Here is a 26,700-nt window from a genome sequence, read left to right as displayed (position 1 = left end):
AATGCTTAAAACTGATATAAAAACTTAGAACGCATTATAAATTCTGGCAGGACTTTCAGGACTGAAAGGGTCTGCTGTTGGATATGGGGGAAGCATTGGTTTTCAGATGGGATTTTGGTTTTCTTTTATTGGTGATGAGAGAAGGATGATAAATGGAATAGACTCAGTCACAGGGGTTCTGTTGAAAGGTCCTCAGACTTCATTGGGATTTATTCTTGCAGGGATATAGTGTCACTGGAAAAAAGTCAGAAAAGGTGCAGTGTTTAGGTCAGTGCGTTTTTACACTCAGTATGGAAACTGTTAGTAAATGTGACTTTACTACTTGATTGATTAATAAAAGGTCTATCATCTTACTGGACTAAATACAACTGCAGGTAAGGAGGCAGTAAGTCACTACTGACTGATGATTTGGAACAATAAAGTGAAATTTCTCCCCCTGGCTGTCCCTCCACCCTCCCACTCCCTGCCCTAAATTGTTTCTATGTATATGTAAGACAAAAGATTTGTGCCTTCCTCAGAATAATGTAAATAATCTTTTATTCTTCAAATTAAGATAAGTTGGTTAAATCATGAGCTCAGAAGCTGGATTTTTTTTTTGTTATCTTGCAACTTAATGCTTTCTTTATTGATAGTGGTGAAATGAATGCCACATATTGTACATGGCATGCAACTCTATTGCATTCTAATTAATGAGAAGAACAGAAAAATTTTCAGAAAACCTGAGAATCCACTATTTTAAGATTGTGTTAAATCTGGTTGAATTTCACTTCATCGTTTAACATTGAAGAGTATTTTGTGCACCAGTTCTTATTACAAGAGGTATCTTGCTACAATTTGCACTGTGAAAATGGTACATAACTGTAAGATAAAATTAAATAAGACAAAGTAGTTAGATTTAGAGTAGTTGATTCTTTGAAAGACCACCTGTTCAGCATAGACTTTTGCCATCAGTGGATTGTGCTATTTATCACCTTCCAGTGAATGGAGCAATAAAGTCAAGTTGATTGTGAGACCTAAGTATTAATAAATCAGAGTTGTGAATTAATTTACATTTTTCTTCCATACCTTTAAGTAAGCTTGTTGAGAACATGAGTATAAATTGATGCCTTAACTTACCATGGCTTAACTGCACATAGAACTGTATGTTAAGGTTGTGTAGAATAATCATATTTGCCATTTCATTCATACAACAAAGTTATGTGTAGTGTGGTACAAAGGAAGTTGTGTATCATTAAAATATTGGGTAGAATTTTTAGAGGAAGAAAATCTAATGCAGATAAACTCTTACACTTATTTTTTTTAATCACTTTGAGTGCTTCCCCTTCCTTCACGCAGCCCCTTACTGTGTTTTCTTGGGGATGAGAGGAGTGGGCTGTGTGGTTGTGGGTGTTTAGGTGCGACCAAACCATATTAAACTTGGAGGTCATAGCAAGTCATTTCCAGTAGAGAAGTTCTTCTTTGTAGATCTTAATCCTCCACAGGACTCTCTTGCAGATTGCAAGGAGAATTCCTCTTTCTTTCAGAGTGAAATGCTAGTCAAACTGTCTTATTTTCTGCTGTAGCTGTTCCATGTATGTTCATAGAGTACACAAATCTGTGTATTTCAGGCAGGTGGAGGAGAACTCTAGACCATTTAAGATGGTTTGAGCTCTCATGCTTCATCCATGAAAGTTGGGGTTTTTTTATCCACATCAGTTTAGATATTCATAGATTTTAATGAGAGGCATGTATATAGTCCTCCTAAAAGGAAAGGGTAAGGAAGTGCTTGAGGTTTTTTCATGTGTCATATAAGCATGGATAATAAAAAAGTGGGAATAAGGTCAGTTTTAGAATTCTTGTTCATATTCTTACATTATTTTTTAAGTTTTCCAGCTTTCATAAAAAGTGTTGGATTGTCTGAGACACATATGCTATTCACTGTAATTCAATATTGTACACTTCTCTATATGCTAAAGCAGCATTACAAGGTTATCTTAAGTACAAATCTTAGCCCATACATCATTTTATATTGGTGATTTTGTTTGTTCATGTAAGAACTGAAAGTTCTCAACATCTACACAGATGCTGCAATAGTGTGATCAGACTAAAGCTATTTCATGCAATTATTATAGTAAAATATGCCATAAAGGATTAGCTCCATAAATTGAATCAAGTATAGTAAAATAGGTCTTCTGGATCTTAAATTTTGATACTCTGATCTTTTACACCATTTATCATCAAGCAGTAAGTAGAGTGGTTAGCTGATTTTTCCCTGTTGTTTCCAGTGTTTCTCAAGTAGGGTAGAACACCAGTAGAATAGAGATAGCTGAGATATTTACATAACTTGAATAATTTCGTATCCTCCTTAGTTGTCTTTTAGATTGAACACTTAAAGAATTTCAGTAGTTAATCAAAGGCTGCCCTTCATTTCTGCGCAACAGCTGCATCCAAATGTAGTGGCTTGGATGCCAAATTTTTTCTTTTACTTCAGTAATGATTCTGAGCCTGACTGATCTATCATCTGCTGATTTACTCTGAGTCCCACCAAGACAAAAAAAAAATGGAGTCCAAGCTCTGCAACTGTGTCCTGAAAGTGGCTCTAACGCCCTCTTTGGATCCCAGTGTACCAACCATGGAGCTAGCCTGCAGTGTTTTCAGTGACTGTTATCTCGCAAATTGCTGGACAGTGTGTGTGGGAAAGGTGTGTCAGAAACACCTTACAGAGACTGAGATCAGTCACCCATATTGGCCCATTTATATGTATATATGTCCTGAGGCTCCTCAGTCAGGGATTCCTTATCAGCTGTACAAGTTAAGCCTCATGTAAACTCAGTCCTTCACCATTGACACTTTTCATAGAATCATAGAATCATTCAGGTTGGAAAAGACCCTTTGGATCATCGAGTCCAACCATCAGTCCTACTCTGCAAAGTTCTCCCCTACACCATATCCCCCAGCATCTCATCTAAACGACCCTTAAACACATCCAGGGATGGTGACTCCACCACCTCCCTGGGCAGCCAATTCCACTGTCTGACCACTCTTTCTGTGAAAAATTTTTTCCTAATGTCCAGTCTAAACCTCCCCTGTTGCAGTTCAAAGCCATTCCCTCTTGTTCTATCACTAATTAACCTGTGAGAAGAGACCAGCACCAACCTCTCTACAATGTCCTTTCAGGTAGTTGTAGAGAGTGATGAGGTCTCCCCTCAGCCTTCTCTTCCTCAAACTGAACAGTCCCAGCTCCCTCAATCTCTCCTCATAGGATTTGTTCTCCAGGCTCTTCACCAGCTTCGTTGCCCTCCTCTGCACTCGCTCCAGCACCTCGATATCTCTCTCGTATTGAGGTGCCCAAAACTGGACACAATACTCAAGGTGTGGCCTCACCAGTGCAGAGTACAGGGGGGCTATCACCTCCCTACTTCTGCTGGTCACACTATTTCCAATACAAGCCAGGATGCTGTTGGCCTTCTTGGCCACCTGGGCACACTGCCGGCTCATGTTCAGTTGCTTGTCAGTTAGAACCCCCAGATCCTTCTCTTCCACACAGCTCTCCAGCCACACCTCCCCAAGCCTGTAGCGATGCATGGGGTTGTTGTGGCCCAAGTGCAGGACCTGGCACGTGTCCTTGTTGAAGCTCATCCTGTTAACGTTGGCCCACCAATCCAATCTATCCAAGTCTCTCTGTAGTGCCTCCCTATCTTCATACAGATCGACACTCCCGCTTATCTTGGTGTCATCTGCGAACTTCCTGATGATACACTCTATGTCCTTATCAAGATCATCAATAAAGATGTTAAACAGAAATGGTCCCAACACCGAGCCCTGAGGAACACCACTTGTGACTGGCCGCCAGCTGGATTTAGCTCCATTGACCACCACTCTCTGGGACCATCCAGCCAGTGCTTGACCCAGCAGACTGTTTGCTCATCCAGGCCATTGGCAGCCAATTTTTCTGTGAGAATCCTATGGGGAACTGTGTCGAATGCTTTTCGAAAATCCAGGTAGGTAATATCAACAGCTTTTCCCTCATCCAATAGTCGGGTCATCTTGTCATAGAAGGAGATCAGGTTTGTCAGGCAGGACCTGCCTTTCATAAACCCATGCTGACTAGGCCTGATCCCCTGGTTGTCCATTATATGACTTTTAGTGGCACTCGAGATGACCTGCTTTTGTGGGGGACAGTCCTGAAAAAAGCCAAAGACTAGTGCAAGAGATGATCAGACCCTTTTCCTCACCATCATAGCTAAAGTTGCAGACTACCGGAGGAAAATCTGTCACCTCTGACTGGAACTTTTTGGCCCTTCTACAGCCATCATCGCCAAAACGGAAGCACTGTCGTCATCTATTCAATATCAAGCGATATCTAGAAGATACCTGTCTCCTTTAAAGTAACCTCAGAGCCAGCCCAGTCTTTTTGCATTGCTGCATCCTGGCACTTCTGTAAGCCAGGGTGTTTTGTATGCTGGAATTCCTCCTGTTAGCATAAGTTTGACTCCTTGGAGCAAGGACATGGGAGTTCAGCACAAAAAACTTTTTTCCCCTCTTCAACCCTGATTCAAAATTGGATCTTGACATCAAGAAGACAGCTGCAGTCTTTCATTATTCTTAGCTAATTCAGGTAAAGACATTTAATGGACAAGAGGGAGCAAGCATATACAACCCCAGCTGAGAGAGTGTAGCACCTCCATCTCCAACATGCGAGCAACTGAGCAGGCTCTCCACATCTCATCTCTGCTGCTGCTGAATTCCACAACCCTCCAGAGGCCAAGCAGACAGCAGAAAGTAGCCCTCAATTGTTGTCTGTGCTACTGCATCTCATCTCTTGGTCACGCTGCAGGCCTCCAGACACCCGAGAATCTCTTTTCTCCTAGAAGTCCTTTGAAGTCCTCAGCAAGGCAGGAGCATTCTTTCCCATGTACCTACAGGAGAACACACAAAACTTACCATTGCCTGTGAGATGGCCTTAGCGCCAATCACACTGGACCGTTTACTTTAGCTGAAGGAGTCTGGTCTCTCTCTTTTTCTCTCTGGCTGTCATTCTCTTTCATCTTTTTCCAAAAAATGAAGTTTTGTTCTCACAGTCATCCTGAAATAGTAAAGCAGCTGTTTAAACTGCTTTTAAAGTACTGAGGTCTACAGTGAAATGTGAACTTTTTTTCAGTAGTCTCGTGTGCCAGCCTTCAGTATTGCACACCTTATCTACCCAAGAAACTATTGGTTTATGGTGGTTGCTGTTTGCCTATGGCAGAGAGAGAGTCGTGTGCTGTTCTTTGCATTTCTTTGCTCCCTCTATCAATGCATGTATTTTTTTTTCAGGGGCAAGCTGTTAGTAACACAGTAAGATTTGTCTTTGAGGGGGTTATTGTTTGTTTTTTTCCATCAGGACCAGATCCTTCAGATGGTTCTCAAGCTGTTTATGACTGGTTGGCAGATCCAAGGAACTGGTCTCTTCCACACAGAGTAGTTGAGTGGGTAGTGGGGTGGGTTGGAATGCAAACCGCCTAGTGGGGACCTCCTTCACTTGTGTGGGAACACCCCACTCATCATGCACAGTGGCCACTGGACTGCTTCATCAAATGTGATGTCTGCTCTGCCCGCCTCCAGGTGTATCAGTGGTTTGTGCCATTGTGGAGGGCGCACAGCATTTGATGAAATAGTCCAGTGGCTGCGGTTTGCATGAGAGGCTCTGAGAGTCACCCATCTGACAGTGATATTGCACTGGTAATTGACAGTCTGTCGAGTTCCTGCTTTGGAAACACCTGCAATGGAAAGTCCAGGAGGGCTATAATTTGAGAGTAGAAGATCATCTTGCTTACCAGTAAATTGTGATCTTCAAGGTGCACATCTGTATTCATGCTTCTTTCCCTGTTCTGTCAGAGTCCTTTCAGCTGGTGTGGTGTTTGTAGTTACCTTCATAAACAGGGCAGAATTTAAACACACACTGTGTGGATACTGCTTTGTCAAATACTTCTCAGGTTTCAGGTGTTGAGGTCTATATATGTATTTTTTAGGTATATAAAATGGGAATGTACACGTAGACCACACATACTAATTGTAATTAACCTTTAACGAAGTGGCAATTAACTTCCTCTTCTGTTCTCTTATCTTTCTGTGATTGGATATCAAACCACTTCTTGGATTAGTGAAAATGCATAATATCTGCTAACGCTGGGAAAAAACTACTCTCAGCTGCTGTTCTAGAGAAATGTTTAAAGACTTTGCTGGTCAAAATATTTTGCCATTCAGCTGTTACAACCCTAGGACAGAGGATTTGTATCTAAAGTCTGTAAAAATATTTAATAAAATTGTAGTGTCCTGACTACTGCTGTATTTGAACATTGTTTATCTTCAAACTATGATTATGAGTTTCAAATAGAAGTTTGTCCATCACAGCCTCACATCATTTTCGTTAGTGAGGCTATGAAATTACGTGAGGCTTAGAATAGGTGGTCAAAAAATTGGAAGAGGACAAAGAATAAGAAAAAGTTTCACTCCAGCTGCATCAAGTATTTTTCCTGATATATTAAAGTTATGTTCTGTTATTTTGTAGGCTCGTTCTGATTTCCATGTTTTTTGTTTGAAACCTACAAGTGTTAGCTTTTGAATAGTTAAATTGATGCTATTTTATTATACTCTTTTGCCTAGTTCAAAGCTGATTTTATTCACAGTCTATCCAAGTAAAACCTTCCAATAAAAGTCTTATGAGAGTTCACTAAATGTTTAATATAATCTTCTATTAATTATTATTCAGCTGGTTTCTTCACTTTCATAATGGCAGGCATTGTTGTATAGATGAGTGGGTGGAAAGATAGCTGCAGTATTGATTTTGGAAGTCTTGATTTGGAGATGATAGATTCATGTCATTTTTATTTTTCTTGAATAACTGTAGCAGTGCTGTGTAAAATGTAAGTCCAGAGCTGCTTTTCATCCTCCATAGTGTCTGTTTTCCAGTCCTGCTTTCCTGTTTTGTTGAGTGTTAGATGGGCTTTCCTGCCTGTTAGTGGAACTGCTCCCATTCTTGGAGAAAACTCTAATTTAATTCTAGTAGACTCAACCAAATTTGTTTCTTACCAGGCCATTGTTGGTATCTTCAGAGAACAAACCAAAAGTTGTCTCTTGCTGATGACTGTCATTTCTTTCTGCAGTATGAGAGCTCTTAGCCCTTCATTTGATGATTTATCCTTTGGACTAATATATGTTTAGTCTGCTGAAGGATTAAAAATGAAAAGCTCTGTCTGCATGAAGGCCATTTAATTAATGGTGGAGACTAACAACCTACTTGAGGAAGGCTGTGTGCCATCATCTCTGAAGGAAGCTGTTAGCCTCTTAAGCCAAGTCCTGCTTCATATGTGACAGATCATCAAGCTATTAGGTTATATCTGCTCTTCTGGTTTCGGTCAAACCATAGAACTTTGAGGCAAAACATCTGAGTAACTTGGATGCCTTGGATCCTCTAGACTCATATCTTTCTGGATGTAGGCTTGGACAGAGGACAGAAATTGGATTAATGATGTTTAAGAGCAAACAAAGATCTGTACAAGGATCAAGTGAATCCTGCGCTATCCAGAAGGCCCAACTCAGTCAAACAGATGGGCCAGAAAGGACTGCAGTTACCAACATTGGGCCATATTCTCTTTCATTTCCCTTTACTACCACAACACTGGCTCCCACTTTCCACTTCTCATGTCTGCTTCCTTCTGTGTTCTACCAACCTGGACCAAGCACTAACGCCATCTGTGTTGGACGTTGTTGAGTGCTTACAATTGAAATGGATGTCAGTGATGTTACAGGTGTTTTGCCATTGATGTAGTAAGGGACTGAGTCTGGAGCTCTGAGTGCATTGCTATTTTGTTTAAATGTTTCCCATAGGCAAAATTAGAACAGTATTAGTTCAGCTATGGTGTAGAATTGCTTGTCTGTCCATAAGAGTTAGTAAGTAAAGGTCTTTTCAGAGTTTGAGAGTTTTATTCTATGAAAATTCTATTGACTATTTATATTTAAAATCAGGCTACAATTGCCAAATTAGACATGAGCACCTTCCACTGGTAGAAATTGTTGAAAATGCTGCCTTTCAGATCGCTTTATTTGTGAAATTTTGATGATGCCCCTTTTCACAGAAGTAGTGGAAGTAGTTTATATTTCTTACTATTGGTGATTGTCATTCAGGAAAAACTACAAATTGCATAATCTATATAGAATTAACAATAGATTTAAGAAAGATGGAGGCCAATATTTTGAACGGAGAATATGAAATACATGGGTTTTAGTTAGAAAAGCTTCTTTGAGGAATATCTGGTGTATTCTTACATTTTCCCCTTAATTTACTGCTGTAATTATGCTTCATTATAAGTTTAAATTTATGTTACCTTTGAGAATTATCTTTTAGGTTTTATTATGACATCCAAAGATACAGAATTTAACATGCGAGCAAGACACTGACCCAGGAGTTCGTAGTATTTTGAGTTCATACAGATTCATTCTTAAATGTAAATCCAACATATATTAGACACTGAAAGAAAATTTTTAAGTGGAGAGTCTTTCACCAGACTTTCTACCAGTGTGTCCATTCCATTGCCAGATCAATGCAGTGGATGGGAGCAATCAATGCTCCCTGAGTGCGTTTCTTTGAATTTTTTAACATTTCACAGAAATAATGTTTTTAAAGCATCTCCGCCTTTCCTCCCGAAACCATCAGTTTAAGAGTGATCAAATACAACTGAAATGTGCAGCTAGAATGTTACTATTTAGCTGTTAGCGTGATAACTCAAACAGTGTCTAAAAGGGTACAGAGAGTTTTGGTTTGACTTGGTTGATTGGATATATTTTTCCAAGCATCCATCAAAGTGGGTTGAAAAGCATGCTGTTACTTCCTGCATAGCTTGTGTCTGGAAGAATGATGACTTGTGTTAAAAATTTTCTTCCTCCTTGTACATGTTGGGCTTGTCTTAGTTGGAAAATTGTGTTGGGTTATAATGTTAGCTCAAAGACTTGTGAAAACTACTAATGTTGAACCTGACTCCACAAGCAGCTTAGACTAGGGTGAATGGTGTTGCTGTATCGCCTGCACAGAGATAAACATTACACAGACCTCATAGGGGCTGTCTGTGACGAGCAGGTTCTGTACTAAACGTGACAGTCTTTTCATGTTGTCCACTGATGATAACTTTATTTACTGGTTTAAGTTCTGTGCTTCTCTGAAAGACAGGGTAGGCAACGTTCTTGTTCTTTTGAATGAATGACAGTATACCTTCAAACTAAACTTCAAAACTGTCCTTAAAAGTTGTTTGTTTTACTTGTGGCTTTGTTTAACTCTATTCCTCAGTGTGGCAATGAATAATATTTCCTCTTCAGTAAGCAAGAGACTGTAAAAATAATTTTGTCTCTTACAGTTTCTCTTAAGATTTTTTAGAAATCCATGTTTCAGTGATCTTAGTGATTGAGACATGACATAGGAGAAATACGGAAATACTATTTTCTGACCAAACAAACTAGCTGAAATGTGATGAATGTGAAGTTCACAGTGTATATGAGTGTGGTCACAATCTCCCATGTGGTATAGAACAGCAATGTCTGTTCCTGGTTTTTGTCTTGTCTTTGATGGGGACCATAGACACAGGTTTTATTCCTTTTTAGAACTTAGGATACGGTCTTTGAACAGGATGCAAATAATGGATTTTAAATACCAGTGGCTAACATACTGAGTACCCTATTAGAGTTAAGACAAGAGATGCAAATATATAATCATAAAATCTATACTTTGGCATAACAAAAGCATAGCTTAAAATATGTGCTGATATTTAGTAATCAGTCCAGTCTTTGGCCTTCCAGTTTGAGTGGTGTTCTTGTATGTGATGGTGAGCACACTGTTAGGAGACAGGGATCCTTGTTTTTTACAATTTCAGTGTAGATACTGAGGTGTGTGATTCATCACCACCCATACTGTTCCAGCGAGGTTTAGGTGAGATGTGAAAGACTGCTTATCTGGTGTAAGTTTGTCCCTTTTGTGCTTCACTTGCTCATTTTCTTTATGTAAGCAGAAAAGTAGGGTACAAGGTAAGGAAAGTCTTTCAGAAAGATTGTAATAAAGGAAACTCAGTTCCACAATAGAAATGTAATATTTTTTTAGCCTATCTGCTCTTAAGTTATTTTAAACAAGTCAGATAATGCTTCAGGTACAAATGAGTTTGTTGCATTGTCTAGAGGAAGTTCTGTGCCTTTGGTTTGCTTTGCCATCAAGAATGAAAAAACCTGTAAGAATTTTGGAGCAGAGGTGGTTTTGCTCATGGATTAAAAAATGATGGTTTATGTGTTTTGTGACTAAAAAAGTCTATGAGAAATATTTACTGAATTTTCTGTTGCAGCTGCTAACCTTTTGTCCTTATAAATAATACTGCACTTGGAGAGTAGGAGTGAAATCAAGTTGCCTAAACGTTGTGTAATTTTTAGGCACTGTGACTAGTTCTGTCCAGTGTCCCTGTGCTGCTCCACAGTGGGTACAATTCTCCCCATAGGCTTGCCTGTCATCTGCCTGCTCAGCGTCTATCTCTGGGGTTGCCTGGGACAGCAGATGGGACTGTGCTCCCTGGCCTAGGTGCTTGAATCTACCCTGAATGAGACTGATGCTGATTTCTGTCATTGTACAAGCAGTGATGTATGTGAAGGTATTTTGTTTCAACCTGTCATTGGATTTCAGGCGAGCTAACACAATGGTTCTTAGCTACTTTCTCAATTCCTCTGTGAATTTAAACCTATTATCTTTTAGTTGCATTTCAGCAGTCCTAATTTTACGCAGTTGGCCTGAGAGGCAAAACAGTCCTGTTTAGAATCATGTCTTTTCTGCTCCAAGATACAGTTGTTACATAGCATTTTTGTTTTATCTGGTACAGTGCCATCATGAACAGGGGCATGTGTAGAGAGGGTTTAAAGGCAAGGAAATAGAATCAGAGCCATCTTCACCTATCATGGGAATATGAAAAAGAAGTTACAGTGGGAGGAGGCACCAGGCTTTCATATCTATGTTTTGCTGGAGGTAACTGAGTGACTGGAAAGTCATGGAGCAGTAGGTATTAATTGAGTCCCTACATGGCGATGGTGCTAAGAAAGAGAGGACCAAGTGGAAAACAGAGCAGGTTGGTGCAGTGGGAAGAGATGTGCATGATCTCTCCTTCTAGGCCTTCTGTTCTGCTGCTGCTCTCGGGGGTCTGCCCTACCTGGAATCAAAAGCAACCTAGTAGTTGGTTGTGACATGAGTGATCACTGTATCATTCTAAAGTTACTCTAATTTTGTTACTAATTCCAGAGTCATCCTTTCTGAAACAGCAGATACGTTACTGTATTTCACGCAGCAAATTAGTTTCTCTAAATTAATAGAAAAGATTAGACTTTCAAACATACCAGGGTATCTGGAGTACAAAATTACCCAGTCCTTGAAGAATCAAAAGCCATGCACCAAAAGCATTGCATGTAAACCGTTATTTTGATACGTTGTTCTGTAACAGTGCTTTCTGATCCACTTTCTGCTAGTCATATAAATATTGATTATAAAGTGATACTTCAGTAAAAAATAACTTTTTAATCTGTGTTTTTCTTTCAGGGCAATTAAAGCATTTCAGGAGGCGCTTTATGTTGATCCCAGCTTTTGTCGAGCCAAGGAAATTCATTTGCGACTTGGGCTTATGTTCAAAGTGAACACAGACTATGAGTCTAGTTTAAAGGTAGGTTTAAGTTCATTCAAATTGAATTAACATTTATTACAAGTTGTGTTGCCTCTTAAAGCTGCAAGGAATGCATAAGTGTATAGCGGTTAAATACTGCCTGCTTTCGAAATAGAAGAGCTTCAGTATGAAGTATCTTAGTCTAAAGACAGAGTAAGGGTAGGATTTGAGGTGTGTTTGATGTTAGAAACACTCAGAAAAGCCTAGCAAAATTATAGATCACCACTGATACTCCAAAAATTTGGTGTAGGGCTCTTGTGAAAACAGTACATTTTGGGGGGAGGCTGAGGACATACAAAAAATTGGAGGAAGAAGAAGAGAAGAATTAACAGCTTGGATTTCTTGCTATTCTCTTCCCCCCCGCCCCCCGCCCCAGCTGCACTGTTGTAAACTGGAAGTTCTTAAAAATAGAAAGCTTTTATGCAATATAATGTTCTCATACCATTTTTTTTAATATTGTTTCAACTTTTTCTAGCAGTTAATCATTCTTTTATTTCCCCTGGAGAGTCAGCTTCTAAGGCAACAATTTCTGACTAATCAGTTAGAAATCGTTTGTGTTAATACAGTACTTTGTTTCTTCTGTACTCCTTTAAATTTTTTTACTGGTTGCATTCTTTTCAGTCTCTGATTGTAATCTGTCATTTTATCTCCCTCTATTCAACATGCTTGCCCCCCCTTTTTTTTTTTTATTCCTTCCGTTGCCTACTTTATCCTCATGTTCTTTCCTTCCTGGCCTCTAAATTTAGATATGTGTGTCTTGGAAAAAGGAAGTGTTCTTTAACAGAGTTTCATGTGCTGGGAGATACACCTGCAGCGCTGAGAATTTTGTAATTAAGTGTAATTTATAAACGTATTTCTGCATATTAATCTCTCTTAAAACTACTGAAAACATTAAATGTTTTGTTTTCAAGAATCTTGTGGCTTCCTTTTCCTGGCACATTGTTTTCCTGGAAGTTGTATTTGTGAGGCTATCAGAATCACATTGTCCAAGATTTGAAAGAGTAGAGTGTCACTCTCAATTTTTCCTTTCAGTATTTGTAATAATGGCAAGCACTTCTTTTATCAAGCTTCCTTTTTTCATCCAGAGTCCAAGATTTCACCTACAGAGACAGGTGGAGTTGAAAACTGTGATTAGAGAGAATGATATGGCATAGAAGTAGGAAAGATTCAGTGCAATGAATGGCGAAAGAGAGCAAGGGGAGGTAGAGATAGATCACTGTGTTGGGAAAGGGATTATGTGCTACTTTGGGTGGTTCTATTTCCTTATACTTTAGCATGGATTTAGTATTGGCTGTCATGATACATAGGAAATAAAAGAAGTGATAAAGTAGTACATTTTGGGTTTATTTTTAAAGAAGTCAGGGACAAAACAGAAGAGTAGATTTACAAGAAGGTAGTAAACTTGTAGTCAAGTAGTGGAAGGAACTTCTGCATTTTAATTTTTAATAGAATAAATTGATAAAGAAATAAATAACCTTTTCCTTATGGGTCATGAAATATGTAATTCTATCACTGAATCAAGTATTTAAATAGATATTACGAGAATTCAATCTAAATAATTTACTGAGTTTGATTTTCACAACTTTGCAAAATAAAAAGGGTCGCTTATGAGAAGGATTTTGAGTATACCAAACTTCTAGTTTGTAATACACCAACTACGAATAGGAAAAACACCAAAGAAGTATTTTTGATAAATTAATCTTTTGTAATGCAAAATCATCACAATTCCATTGCTTTTATGTGAAATGTGATTAAGTCACTTAAGAAAACAAATGGCAGGAACAAAACCAGCTTACCCTGGAGCAGAGTGAAGATCTTCAGAAGGGTGATGAAATAAACATGACGGGGGCAGGGGGTTGCATTAAGGATAGTTTCACATTGTCCTTAAATCAATATAACTGCAGGTTGTTGCTAAAAGGTTGTCTCATTTTCCACCTTGCAATTCTGATTGCATTGTTTGGCACCCTCTGCTGCATTGAATAGAGTGATTTTTTTTTTCCATTTGCAGACTGAGGTGGATCAGAAGTCTGAACCAGCTCAACTTGAGATTGCCCAGTTGCTAGATCCAATGCAAGGTAGATGGCAGGAGTGTGTGAATGGGAAGGAAAGGGTAGAGCTGTTTTATCCCCTTCTGGTGCAAAACATAACACGAAACTCTACTCTGGAATTACCAACCGAAACACCTAAGGTAGAGTTTCTGGTTTGCTACCTTTGTTATGGAGGTTGCAATCCTTAGCAGAGAATAAGAGTGAGGAGCAAGAAAGAAAAGATCCAGTAAGGCAATCCGCTCTGTCTCGAGCAGTTTCAGCTGTTTCTAGTTCAGCTCAGCTGTGGATATAATGTAGAGTTCTGAGACTGATATGCTTTGTTTGAGAATGAAGTATTACTGGTTGAAACATACCAGCTTTTACATCAGAATGTATCAATTGAGGAGTAGACTAAGTAGAACAAGCAGGGCAGTAGCTTCTTTAAAAGCCAATCTGACTGATCCCTGAGTTAAGGTTTAAAAAACCCTTAAGCCAGAACTCTGTGAGTGACAAGAATATGAGAGGCGGGTCAGAAAATACTTCCTTAGTGAAGAGGACAAAATGAAGTGCTAGTGCAGTGGTTACGCACAAGAATAAAAAATAAGGAAGAGATATGATGAAAGAGTGTGAAAAGATGTTTTCACAGAATGTCTCATTCTCTGAGACTGAATATCTCGTCTTTTCACAAAAGAAAGACAAGGAACCGAAGGTAATGAAAAGACACATTTGTCTTGTGCCTTTTTTAGTTTTGTGGACCTTTTTAAAAGGCTCCAGGATTTTAGAGGGTGGTTATGGGGCTTAGGATCCAGCCTGCTAGTGACTGGCCTTGAGCATAGACCCTTTCCCTCGGGCTCTGAATAACATAATTCATATTTGAGCTTTCTATTTGACACTGAGACGGAAAGTGGAAGTAGCTTTTCATCTGGTATTTGCTTGTGACTGTTCTGAATTTCACAGATTGTACCAACGTTGCATTAATGTACTTTGAAATATCATAATGTTTTTGATGGTATTTAAACATTCATGTTAAGTCTGTAATTGCTAAGAATAAACCATTGCCAACAGATGAGTCATTGTCAGTAAGAGTCTTTCAGGCAAAGGGGGAGAATGGGAGTCTGAAGGGCATATATGCCATGGTTTTTCACAATTTTAGAGCATTAACGTAAATCATCTATATTTTATGTAAGCAATTTAAGCACGAAATTAATTTTTACTATTTTAAGATGTTGATGATCAAGATAATTACTAGAGTGCTGTTTAACAAGCATAAAATCAACTGTTTTTTCAAAATCAGTTACTGCTTTTGCATGTTTTTAACATGCTGCAGTTAAGACTTGCAGATTACTATAAGAACTCTTATCCCATTGCCATAAACTCTTGCAAAAACACCAGTGCTGGTGAAAATTACTTGGCCTTCAGGCTTACCTTAAGGAAGAAGAAGAGTGGCCATTCTAGCTGAAAAGAAAACAGTCCTTGTGTAACCTGACAGTTAGGGCAGTGTTACCTTCAGAGTTGATACACAAAAGCTGAATTTGCCTCATTCATCGGAAAAGTACAGTTAATTCCAAAATTGAATGGCAATGACTCGGGGGGAGAGCGGAGATTTTATTATTGATTACTATAGCAGTAACATACTATTAAGGTTTACCTCACAGTCATGACATTTTCGCACTTTACTACATGTCCTGCTGCGCCCTTCCTATTTGCCATTTCTTACAAACGACAGTAGGAATACTGTGTTTGATGGTGTTAGTTATGGTGGCACCGTGATAGTCTGAAAGGAGAATAAAGCAAGATCTCCAGGAATATATCTTTTTATTGGTTTGGTAGATGTAGCTGGAAAAAATGTTCAAGCTTCTCAGTACCTGCCATATTATTTCTGGTATATCACTTGCTATCCTAGTAATTTTCCTATTTATAATATATTTTTTCAATTTTAGCCTTCTTATTTCATACATGTATGTAATCATCCTGTCTTGCGCGTGTGTCTCAGTGCTTCTCTTAAGTACTTTCGAATCTTAACCAATTTCTAGCAAATATGTCAGAATGAAAGAGATTTCGAAGAGAAGTTTCTAGAACATTCCTGTGTGACATGTTGCCCCAGAGCCACTTGAGCTCTGCAAGCTGAGGACCAGGTGATCTGGTTGGTTTGACTTGCAACAGAGGCACCAAATGACTGGTGGTGGGTCTGGTCTGTTGGGACATGAAAAATTCCTATGAAGGGAACTGTCCCATCCACACGGGAGTTGCTGTGCGTTGGTCGGCCCCAGTGCCAGCTGGAAGCTGAATGCAGAGCTGGATAGAACACAAAGGGGGAGCTGGGACCGTTGATACACATAATGGAGAAGCTGAGGAAAAAAGAAAGATTACAGCTTTGGTATTAGTTTAGTTTAATAGTTGGGTTACATTGGAAACTGCAGCTATGGGAAACCAGTCTTCCATCTGGTGCACATTCTGCTTGCTGGTGTTGGAGTACTGCAGTGTGCTTTTAGTGAGGAGTTACGGCTACGATCCTGAAAGCCCTCTGAATGTAAAATTCAGTCCACTTCCATTGTTTGCTGTCAGACTACTTAAGGGGGGAAAAAAGAAGAAATCTTAGTTTTTCATATTTATTAGAATGATAACATCGAGGGAACAGTGGGTGGGTGGGAGGTTTTCTGAGGGAATGTTTTGTTTGCTTTTGTTTGGGGTTTTTTTGGTGGTGAATTCTTTTGGTTGTGTTTTTTTCTAATGAGTGGTCAGTAGAGACTCTGGACACGAGCAGGTTATTTTATAGCAAACCAAGCAATGTTGTGCTTTGGGAAATCTGTTTGGTTTTTAAGGATTGCAGATGCATCCTGTACCCAGCAACAAAACCCTTAGAAGAATGAGAACTAAATTTCTCATGTTTTCAATCATCTGCCTTTTAGTAGAAATACTGATTCTGCCTTTCACTTTTAGAATTGTTTCCTTCTTATTTATGCACAAAACAGCTATCTAGTAGTTTGCTTCAGGCCTATGCTTTGATCTTGCCTGTAAATCATCAATTTAAATATAATTCTAATTTTTAAAATTATTTTTCCTAAAGATTCTCATTTGTTAGTGATGTTAAGACATATTGCTTCTATTAGGATAAGAAAAAGGCTGCAAAAGAATCAATTTATTGGGAAGATATGCATGAAATATTAAAAAATTAAATACTGATACACAGATGAAGAGCTTGAAATACTTATTTATAGTCAGTCACTTTTCCATCATGTATTCAAATAATTCTCCTCTCTATATATATATATCTTCATGAAAGATATTTTTAGCTACTGCAGCTATTGTATGCCAACATGTAGCTGTGATAGACATATTTTCATTTTTTATGTTCTTTTTCAGTAATAAATAAAAATGTACTTACGAAAGTGAAAATTTGTATTTTCAAGCCTTCAAGTGCTGTTTCACAACCTAGTTATCTTTCACATGTGCTTAGATTAATAATTTTAAAGCTTAAACATGTTAAATTGAAAGTTTATGTATTTTTAATTATTAAAGGAAAATTAACTAGTCAAACATACATACAGTTATGAGAAGTTTTAATTTCTTATGTCTTGTTTGATGTCTGTAATTCTACCAGAAACTAATTAGTGACATTTTTAGGTAAAAAAACAAAACAAAGAGCTTTAGCTATTGCAAGTGGCTATCCAAGATTTCAAGCACTTCACCTAAAAAGCGTTTTGTTGAAGGCAAGATGAAATGAGTCAAAGGATTATTTTAATAATTTAATAAAAATGTTACTGGATGGAAAACAGCATTTGAGAATGAAAATGCTCTCTGTGCCTTTGTAGTCTGCATATGTGTATGATGGAGAGACATACACAAGAAGTAAAAACATGAAAGTTTTCTCATGAATCATGGCACTGTAATTGAACTGCGGGAGAGTTACTGGTGCAACTGGTTTTGACAGTGGATCGTGATATCACAGTGTCTGGCCTACTAAGTGTTTTCTTCTGTCTTAGTTTTGCTTGGGTTTTTGAGTAATTTTGGAGTTTTCCTATGAAAGAAAACTGTAGGAGTGTTTTAGAAATATCATGATTACAAAGACAAGTAAATGGTAAAATTGAATTAACATGCTGTGTAGCGTCTTCCATGATTTGCTGGGGAGGGCGGGGGGGAAGAACAAACCATGAGAAGAGAAATGGTTGACTCAGAAGTTGAGCATTCAAGCTAATGAGTATTGGTCCTGGTACGCTCACTTCATTTGGGGGCCTTCTCCTCGTGAGAGGTGTCTTGGTCCAGGTTTATTAGCTGTAACTGTAACTGAAAGGCAGCATTGAGGGCACGCAGTAGTACCTAGCTCTGCATACTGGCTAGGTAGCCACAGATACCGGGCAAGGATTATGCTGTGCTTCAGTTCAGCCTGGGTGGCTGTGTGGGCTGGAGGCAGAGTGCTGCAGGTCCTGGAACGACCCCAGCTCAGGGCGGTTCAGCTCTGTGGTGATGCAGCAGCGGGGGCAAGCTTCCCAGTCATTCCGCTTCCCTATAGCATTTTGTTGCTGCTGGCAGTCCTTTGGGCTGTTAAGACAGGAATAACTAAATTCTGATGTTGCACAAATAATGATAAAACACACAGGCAACACAAGTATTGAGATAGCTTTGTGAAAAACACTGTGGTGCACTATGTAAGATGTTGGTCAGTAAATTTGAATGCAACCTTCGTTTGGTTAGTGAAAATACAGCTTTTCTGATCTTTCTGTTTGAAAAGATTTTTTCTCTTACAGCTAGTCAAAACAAGAGATTCGTCTGAACATACTGCTGTTACTCAGTTTATGTGACCTTCGTTTCTTTTGTCCTCAAGCAGCTTTCTTCTGCCCTGTCCATGTAACAGTTTTCCTCAGTGTTGAGGGTTTTTTTTTGAACGTTGGACAAAAGTAACTGAGTGTTTACACTACACAAACCTTCATCTCACAAGATGAATTTGTTCTGAATTCGGAAGACGCAGGAGAGCGGAGCAGTGAGCTCATGTAGCAGCACATGTAGCAGGTCCTCTCCTGACCCTCTCCCCTGGCCCCAGACATGCCTGGCAAATGGAGGCTTGGCGCTCTGCCACGGCTGATTACGCAAGGCTTTCTGTGTCCTACTTATCTGAACAAAGGCTGCTCTGAGGAGCATAGGCATCACACCTAGGTCACATAGGCAGAAAAAGCCATCTCCTGACAGAATTGTACTGAGTCATGGTGGAGCTTTCCTTCATGGTAAGTCTGTGAGAATTGTCAGGTTTCAAATGATGGCTTGCCTTGCTTGCTAAATAAATGCAGAACCGAGAGCTATTAAACTTGCTAATGTCATCCTCGAGAGGAGGATGGGGGAGTAGAATCACTATTTTGAGGTCTCAGGCTTGGATGTAAATAGAGACAGTACTGAAAGTCTTGCACTAAGAAGAAAATGGTTCTTTTTGTCTTGGTCACTTACTGCTTAAAGAAACAACAAAAACGTGGGTACTTACCTCTTAAATTGTAAAGGACTAATTTGTTAGAATTGGTGTTAATTCTAATAGTGAAAACATACTAAGTTACCTAAATTGGTGTCAGATTACTGTTATTTTACTACCAGACCTAATGCTTTCATCAGTGTTGTTTATATGCAGTCCACTGTACTTCTGGTCCTTGGAAAGGTTACCTTCGAAATTGTTTCCACAGTCAGAGGCAAGTCAAGGACTCCAGAGGAGACAAAATAGGCTGTAGATAATTGTGCAGTTACAGATGGCTACAAATCAAGGTATATTATGACTTGAGCTGCAGCTCTTGAAGAGAGCCTGATACTTTTTAACATTCAGAACACTGCCTTCTAGGTAAATCCTCTTACTCGGGATTTGAATTTCTATAGACTGCTGTCTGCCTTGAGGTATTGTATGTCCTCTCTGAACTGCAGCGGCCTCTCCTGCATAATAACTATTTCACACAGCAGTAGCCAGCTTCAGTACTGCAATATTTGAGAGAGGTGCAGATGTTTGCTAGCCGCTTCTGTTTGTTGCAGAAATGGAAGTTGGAAATGATTACTATATTTTTTTAATTTTTTGGTTCTGGTAATTGTGATTAGTGGATCTGCTTTTGGCTGATGGGATTTATGTGTTAGAATGCATGCATGCTTTTTTTTTTTTGTCTGATTTTGAATACTTAACGGGGAGCTATGTTTTATTTATCTGGCAAGAGGTATAGGTTTGCTTGTGTATGTGCATTTCAAAGGTTCTTGGTTTGAAAGGTTCTGGGGTTTCTGTGTATTGCTTTGTGGTAATTGTTTAGTGCAAATGGTTTATTTTGCTGTAGTTATAGGCTTCGGTTTATAAATTTCTTTACTGTTTGTAGTCTAGTGAACAGTAGAAGCAGAAATTTACTACACTTAGAAAATTTTCATAACGTGGATTTTGAAATTTAAAAGCTAATGTAGCAGTAAGAATTTAAATTTTTAGGAGGCATTGCTGAAAATATTCCTGCTTTTTTTACTGTACAGCCCTGATACTACTGGCATATTTATATATTAAAATGATTAGATTTTCTTATATGGTTGCCTGCTTTATCTCAGTGACTCTTATTGCAATAACTCTTCTGAAAAGCTACTGCAGAACAGTTGTCAATCGTTTCTCTTTAGATCTGCTTATTTTTTATAATAGCATTGCTAGGTGAGAGTAAATCTTCCTTTCTGCTTTATCTTTTCATATTAATTGTTAGTGACAGTGTAAGATGACACATCTGTGCAAAAAGGATCTTGTACCATTTAGATCAGTGTACTTAGTGTACAGGCCAAAGTATATACGTCTGTTCCTTTTTTTTATTTTGTCAGGCAAAATGCAATGTAAAGTAGAGCATTTTATTTTTATTTAGTCTTTTTTTTTTAAGTTGCCTGCTTAGTAGAATCACTATGGTAACAGACTAAAGGATGTCTCTGAGGCACACAACCTGCATTGCAATGTAAGTGAGGGGAGATTTTAAGTTGTCTGACTGCTGAACATTAGAAATAGGAAGAGGCAAGGCAGAAAAATAAGCTAATATTTAATATTTAGAAACTATTATTTAATGCTCACTCTAAGGTTAAAAGTTATCTTACAAGTAATGTATATGTGGCTTCATTGTTTTCTGTGCTCTCTTCTGGGAATGTTACCGCTAAAATGTTCATTGAAAATCATACATTTGTGTTATCATTCAACTTGAGTTTGTTTCATTTTTTTTAAAAGCTGTTGTGTATTAAAAATCCTGTTGATAGAAGTCAGTGAGGAGGTAAGCTGTATCACTGTGCCTTGCAGAGCTCATGAGAGCGTCAGCATTCTTTTTTTATGCTTTGCTACGGGTAATGCATTAATTCGCTAATAATTTTTCAGTTAAAAATGGTTATTTAGAAATTTGGTGGTCTGTTAAACTCTTCTTACAAATCTTTGAGATATGTGTTATACAGACATGCTATACACAAGGTATTATATTAGGACCATGAGGAAAGTTATGTAGTATCTAGTAGCTCTGACTCTGACAGTACTGGAAGCGAGTTGCACATGCATCCATTTAATAAGGATTTTCTTTTCCTTCCCAGCTACGCTAATAAGCTCCTAATGCCACCTAGTTTGGCATCCTGAACACCTCGAGCTAGATTATCCTTTTTGTGCTAACAAAATAAAGAACACCAAAGCATCAGTAATGTTTTGTGTATTAGAAGTCACCTGAAACTGTATTTTGTAGATAACTGTGTTTATTAACAGTAGTGTTTTATATGCTCTTAGGTTCCTATATTCCTAGGCCTTATTCTCTATTGAATTAATATGTTAATCCAAATTTACACTGTGTAGGAATTTTCTATGAAGTTTATGGAAAAGTTCAGAGGCACTTGAGTTTGTATAACTGTTCCATTCATTTTAACACACTTGGTTGAGTTCCAAACTGTAAATAGTGATCACTGAATTAGCATGACACTTGTGAAATGATTGCTCACATCCAGGCTTTCTGGCAGACAGACTTCATTGCTCTGCTTGTGTGACCTTCTTTCTAGAAGAGTGAAATACTTGGCTCAGAACTTCAGAGTGCAAAGATGTTTTAAAATATATTTTTCATATCTCTTGAGGAAAAGTGATTAAAAATAAACAAGCTTTAATGTTTAACTGAAGTTATCTTAATACCTGCAGGAGAGGATGTAAGAACTTATGAACTCATGTTTTAATGTAAAGGTGTTCATTTTAAGTGCTTTTTGACAAGAGATCAATTTTTTAAAAAGACTTCACTCAATTTGAAGGAAGAGTATTCTGGTTTTCTATATAGACAAATTGAGAGCTTTGATATTTATCTCCATGAGGCTATGAGTTAGTATGATGGCTACATTCCCAGTTATGTATTCTGAGGAAAACTTGTCCTTCCAGTTTTGACCATTCATTTGATGCAATCATTCTTCCAGATGTTATCCTGGTCATTTTGTGAAGATGTCTGTTGCCATCTTACATTGCTAGAAGCATTGCTGCATCTGCAATAAAAAAATTTACTTTAGTAAACAGTTGAACAGAAATTGAAGATTGTTTTCTTTAAGACACATGATAAAATGCAGTATTGATTTTCAAGTACAAAATTGATTTATTCTTAGTAATTTGCCAGAGTGCTAGTATTGCTTTGTTTGAAAAACAAATCATTCTTTTTTTCCAGCATTTTCAGTTAGCTTTGATTGACTGCAATCCCTGCACTTTGTCTAACGCTGAAAGTAAGTAACCTATAAGTATTTCCATTTATTTTGTTGTAGATTATTTTTTTAAGTCTTATGCTCACAACTGTATTAATTTTTAATGAACCAATCTTTCAAAATCGAAAGACTCAGTACTGAGAGAGGGATACTACAAAACCTGTCTCCACCTGTCAGTGGAGACAGATATTCCACTAGAATTGTAGATTCTTTTAGTAAATGGAATAAGTAAAACTTGAGACTTAATGTATTAATCTCTATGAAGACTTGAGTTCTGGAGGAAACATAGTATTTGACTGTTCATTCATTTATTTATTTATAAACACAGTGCTTGTGCCATGGCACACATTTAATAGTAATTATTTAAAACTTCGTGGCATCTTGATAATCAGTCATTTTTCAGTGATCATTTTAATGGCATTTAAATTTATAGATCTAAAATTCAGCATCAGTCTTAAGCTGTTGAAGTAAGAAAAAATACAAAATGTAATTTGATTGTTTGCTTTATTAGGTGTCAACTATATATTAGTCTACTTGAACACATTAATCTTTTAGTGTACTATGATCTATTATATGCATTTGTGTACTGTAGGCTGTTACAGAGCATCCTGCAGGTATTTATCCATAGTTAGTGGAATTGTATGCAAGAATAAGTATATGTTCCTGCATGTTTTGGAGTCTGTAAGAATTAAAAGGCAGACAGTTGTTAAGAAAATTACTCTCTCAGTTTTTAAGGTGCCTTCATGCTGCTCTTGGTGTTGAGCTTAAGTTACCTCCTAAGTCTAACTTCAGAAGCATTGGATAAAGTATTTAAAAGCATTTCTTTACTACTTTAATTTAGAGCTGGATGGAATTGTGAATATTGTATCAGCAGGAGTAATGAAAGGGGGTTTGTTTACATGGGTGAAACTGCTGGCTGTATCGGTACCAAGGAGCCAACTGTGCTACCAAGGTCTTCTCCAAAGCTTTGTCACTTATCAGGAGCAGGCACAGATAATTTTGTGAAATTATTTGCAGAATTCTTCCTAAATCAATAGGCATTTATTGTTTTCTACCAGATACGTGATTCTTTATTACATTTCATGTTAATTCATATTATTTCTCACTAACTTTTATTGATTTTTCACTGTATTTCTGAATTTTTGTAAGGTTTTCCTAACCCTTCCCCCACAGTCCCCTCTGCCCCCAGATTTATGTAAAGATATGGCCCCATGTAAAAGCTTCATTGCCCTGTGGCCTTGAACAGGGTGCCTGACAAACCCAAAGGAAGAGAGTGAAGAGGAATGAGAGATACTTTGTCAGGTTCTCCTGTACTACTCACTCTGACCCGGGGTGTCAGGTGCCGTCACATGAATGTTTGAGATTGCCTTAATTCTACCCCTTGCATTTCTAAAGGCTGGGTGAGTAACAGCATTACAGTGAGCGTGTTCCTAGCAGAAATGTTTGAGCACTAAGCATGTCTTCTTTCTATTTAGGTAGTCTCTAATATGACACCTTTAATTTCTTTCCCCTGTGTGGCATGGCTTCCTTGTGTAGCTTCACACTGAAGGGATTTTGCTATGAGGGGAAAAAAATGAGAGATTTTTTAGATAATGAAACTCCCAGAACAAAAGCGGAGGTTTTTCTTTCATCAATACAGAGTAAAGTTTGACGATGTGGTAAACATAATGGGTGTGTTATGTGCCCTTTAGAAAGGAACACCAGAAGTTTATTAAGATTTTAGATGATGCATTTCATTATGACCTGGTTTCTGAAGTGCACTGGCTACCTTCTTTATAGTGATGGACAAAGCAGTTCACAAAGGGAGCTTTTCCTCTCCCTTGTGACCCAGAGAGAAACCCTGGAACTCCAAATTACCTGTATAAACCTCTGTGACACACTCTTCTGTAGCTTCAAGAGAAGGAAATCTGTCTAATTGAAATAAATTGAGCTTGGCACAAACACAGGTATTTTCTTACTTGTACTCCTCAAGAACATCAGGCGAGAGTCTGTCTCAGGAATTTTTCTTTCCTCATCAAATTGGAGTAAGGATTACATTCATCTCAGCTAGCTTTTAGCTATCTACCAGTCAATGGCTAGTCTAGGTTAGCAGTTCTCAAGCCATAGAGATCAGGCGCATTTCTTTAATGATTTGAGCAGCATAAGGATAATTTTCCCTCTGCTTTTACTCTTGAACAACTTTCATTTTCTTTCTCCAGCCAGCAATTTTCTTGCCTGCAAGAGCTGCTGGTAGTATTATGGCATTCTGTGCAAATTGTATGAGGAATTTAAGATGCTTTACAGTAATGATCAGAACACCATCTGTAATTAATGCTTTTAGTTCAGTTTAATAGGGGAAAGACGAAAGACAATTCCTAAAAAGGAAAAAAACCTAAATTTAAGATCCTGTATAAAGCTGGCAGTGTATAATGTAGTCTTCTGTTCTGTAAGCCAGCTAATCTGTCCCTTGGCAATTGAATGAAAATAAAAAATAAACCTATATTTCTAACTCAGATATGTACAGTAAATATTACTTGCATTGTCTTGTGCATCTCTGCTTAAAGAGATTTTATTGCTAAGTTTACTGAAAGGTTAATGGACTTTGCATTTCAGAATACAGATAAAATCCATGGACTGCCTTTCCGCAATATCTGTTTGCAGTCTTCATGCTTTGTTAGGATACATGTTCATTCTCTGTCAGTTCTGTTTTATGAAGCGTAAAATATCAATGTAAATAAACACTTTTCTGTATCTTCAAAATGTAGTTTATCTTGGTTTTGCATTGATAAATGTGAAACATTGTTTATCCGTCACTTGAAAAAAATACATTGTAATTGTTGTTGTTGTTCATTAAAACTAATAATTTTGATTTTCCCACTCTTACAGTTCAGTTTCACATTGCCCACTTATATGAAATCCAGGTAAGCTTTAAGCTCCTTTTTATAAAGTGTGGTTGAGTTTCTAACTATATGATGTAATCATCTGTGGAATTCAGATTATAGATGCTTTTGTAAAGTTAGGCTTAAGTCTCGAATCACTAAAGAAGCTTTATTTACTTTGGCTGAATTAAAAATGTTTTATATGTAGACTGTTGTGCTATAAAGTAGGGTAGCTATTTTAATAAACTTACATATTTATTAGTCTCCCAAGTTGAGTGCAAAGAAAACCCTAAACATAATTTTTAGTAACATTCTTTCATGAGATTATATATATATTTCAAAAGTTATATATAGACATAAAAAAGTAGTTTCTCAATTCATATATATTCATATTGTTTCTCATACACACACACGCGCATGTGGCTCTAACCAGTTGCCCAGGCATCTTTTAAGTATATTTGACATGAAATTTTCAACTGAATCTATGCGACAGAAACATTTGAGATCTGAGGTACTATATCAAATCCTACTGGAGTTTTTTAGGTGAGTCTTTTGGGAAATTACAGAACATTCATGGAGCTTCCAGAGTATAAGTAGATTAAAACCAAGTAGCTACTGAAATAGCTGTTGTATATTTGTAATTTGACTGACTGGTCATATAATGTAGATTGTATGCCCTTTTATCCTGTTTACAGGGATTATATGACTGAGGAAGGGAAGTGACATGAAAACAAAAACTGTGGGTAATTAAAATGGATGACAGACATAAACTACATTTTCAGTCAGTTGGAAAGTAGCTTGATAAAATAAGTGCTGTCTTTTGATGGCACAGTGAAAAATTACTTTAGGTATTTATATATAAATAAAAGATATAAATTTGATAAACAAGATATTTTACTTTTGAATGCTTTGGTTGCAAAGCTATATGACAAGACAGAAATCCCCTGTCCCAAAACACCATTAAGAAGCTTCGTGGACTGTTACAGTTCTTACCTGGCCACTGTCCGGATTCCATTCAGAGCACTGGAACGCAGCTGGCACATTTCTGTAACAAAGCATCCCCTACCTTAGTTCCTTTGATCTGCTAGAGTAAAATAGAAAGCTGAACACCTCAGGTCACCATGCCAGGTGCCATATATAATTGCGTGACCAGTGTTATAAGTGCTTAAGCTATGCTTTCTGACTGACAATTGTAGGCAGTGGGAACTTTATTTTAATGCAAGTCAGAGCAAAAAAAGTTTCATTGGTTTCTGCTGTTAGACTTGGTTTGTCTCCCAGTTCTGGTTGGGAGAGGTATCTTCTTTCATGGAATTTGAGAGACTTAGAACCACAAAGGGTCTTGACTTCATTCTGGATATTACCTCTGACACAACAAAGAGATTTTTTTAGGAGTCAGGCTGGTTGCTTGGTTTCTTTTAAAGGACACAGTGCTACAGTTTTCTGAACCCC

The 26,700-nt window shown here is 37.8% G+C and overlaps 1 protein-coding gene across 20 annotated transcripts in view; it reads left to right on the top strand.

Moving 5' to 3' along the window:
• The window catches only part of KDM6A (lysine demethylase 6A), a 163,007-nt gene that overhangs the window by 77,421 nt on the left and 58,886 nt on the right, over window positions 1-26,700 (top strand). For 15 of the 20 annotated variants that reach the window (XR_012627507.1, XM_074858462.1, XM_074858473.1 and 12 more), the window contains 3 exons: window positions 11,573-11,693; window positions 22,360-22,414; window positions 25,259-25,293. Coding sequence is in view for 16 of the 20 variants with exons in the window: in XM_074858462.1 (XP_074714563.1) it covers window positions 11,573-11,693; window positions 22,360-22,414; window positions 25,259-25,293 (211 nt within the window). In the remaining 4 variants the exon portion in view is untranslated. Of the gene's footprint in view, window positions 1-11,572; window positions 11,694-13,752; window positions 13,769-18,875; window positions 18,940-19,688; window positions 20,653-22,359; window positions 22,415-25,258; window positions 25,294-26,700 lie in introns of those variants that run through there. The other 5 variants (XM_074858477.1, XM_074858476.1, XM_074858478.1 and 2 more) reach the window with 3 other exon arrangements.

The sequence above is a fragment of the Strix uralensis genome, chromosome 2 (assembly GCF_047716275.1).
Source record: "Strix uralensis isolate ZFMK-TIS-50842 chromosome 2, bStrUra1, whole genome shotgun sequence".
NCBI classification, from domain to species: Eukaryota; Metazoa; Chordata; class Aves; order Strigiformes; family Strigidae; genus Strix; species Strix uralensis.
The sequence above is the reverse complement of the archived record's forward strand: the minus strand, read 5'-3'. Positions and strand labels throughout refer to the sequence as shown.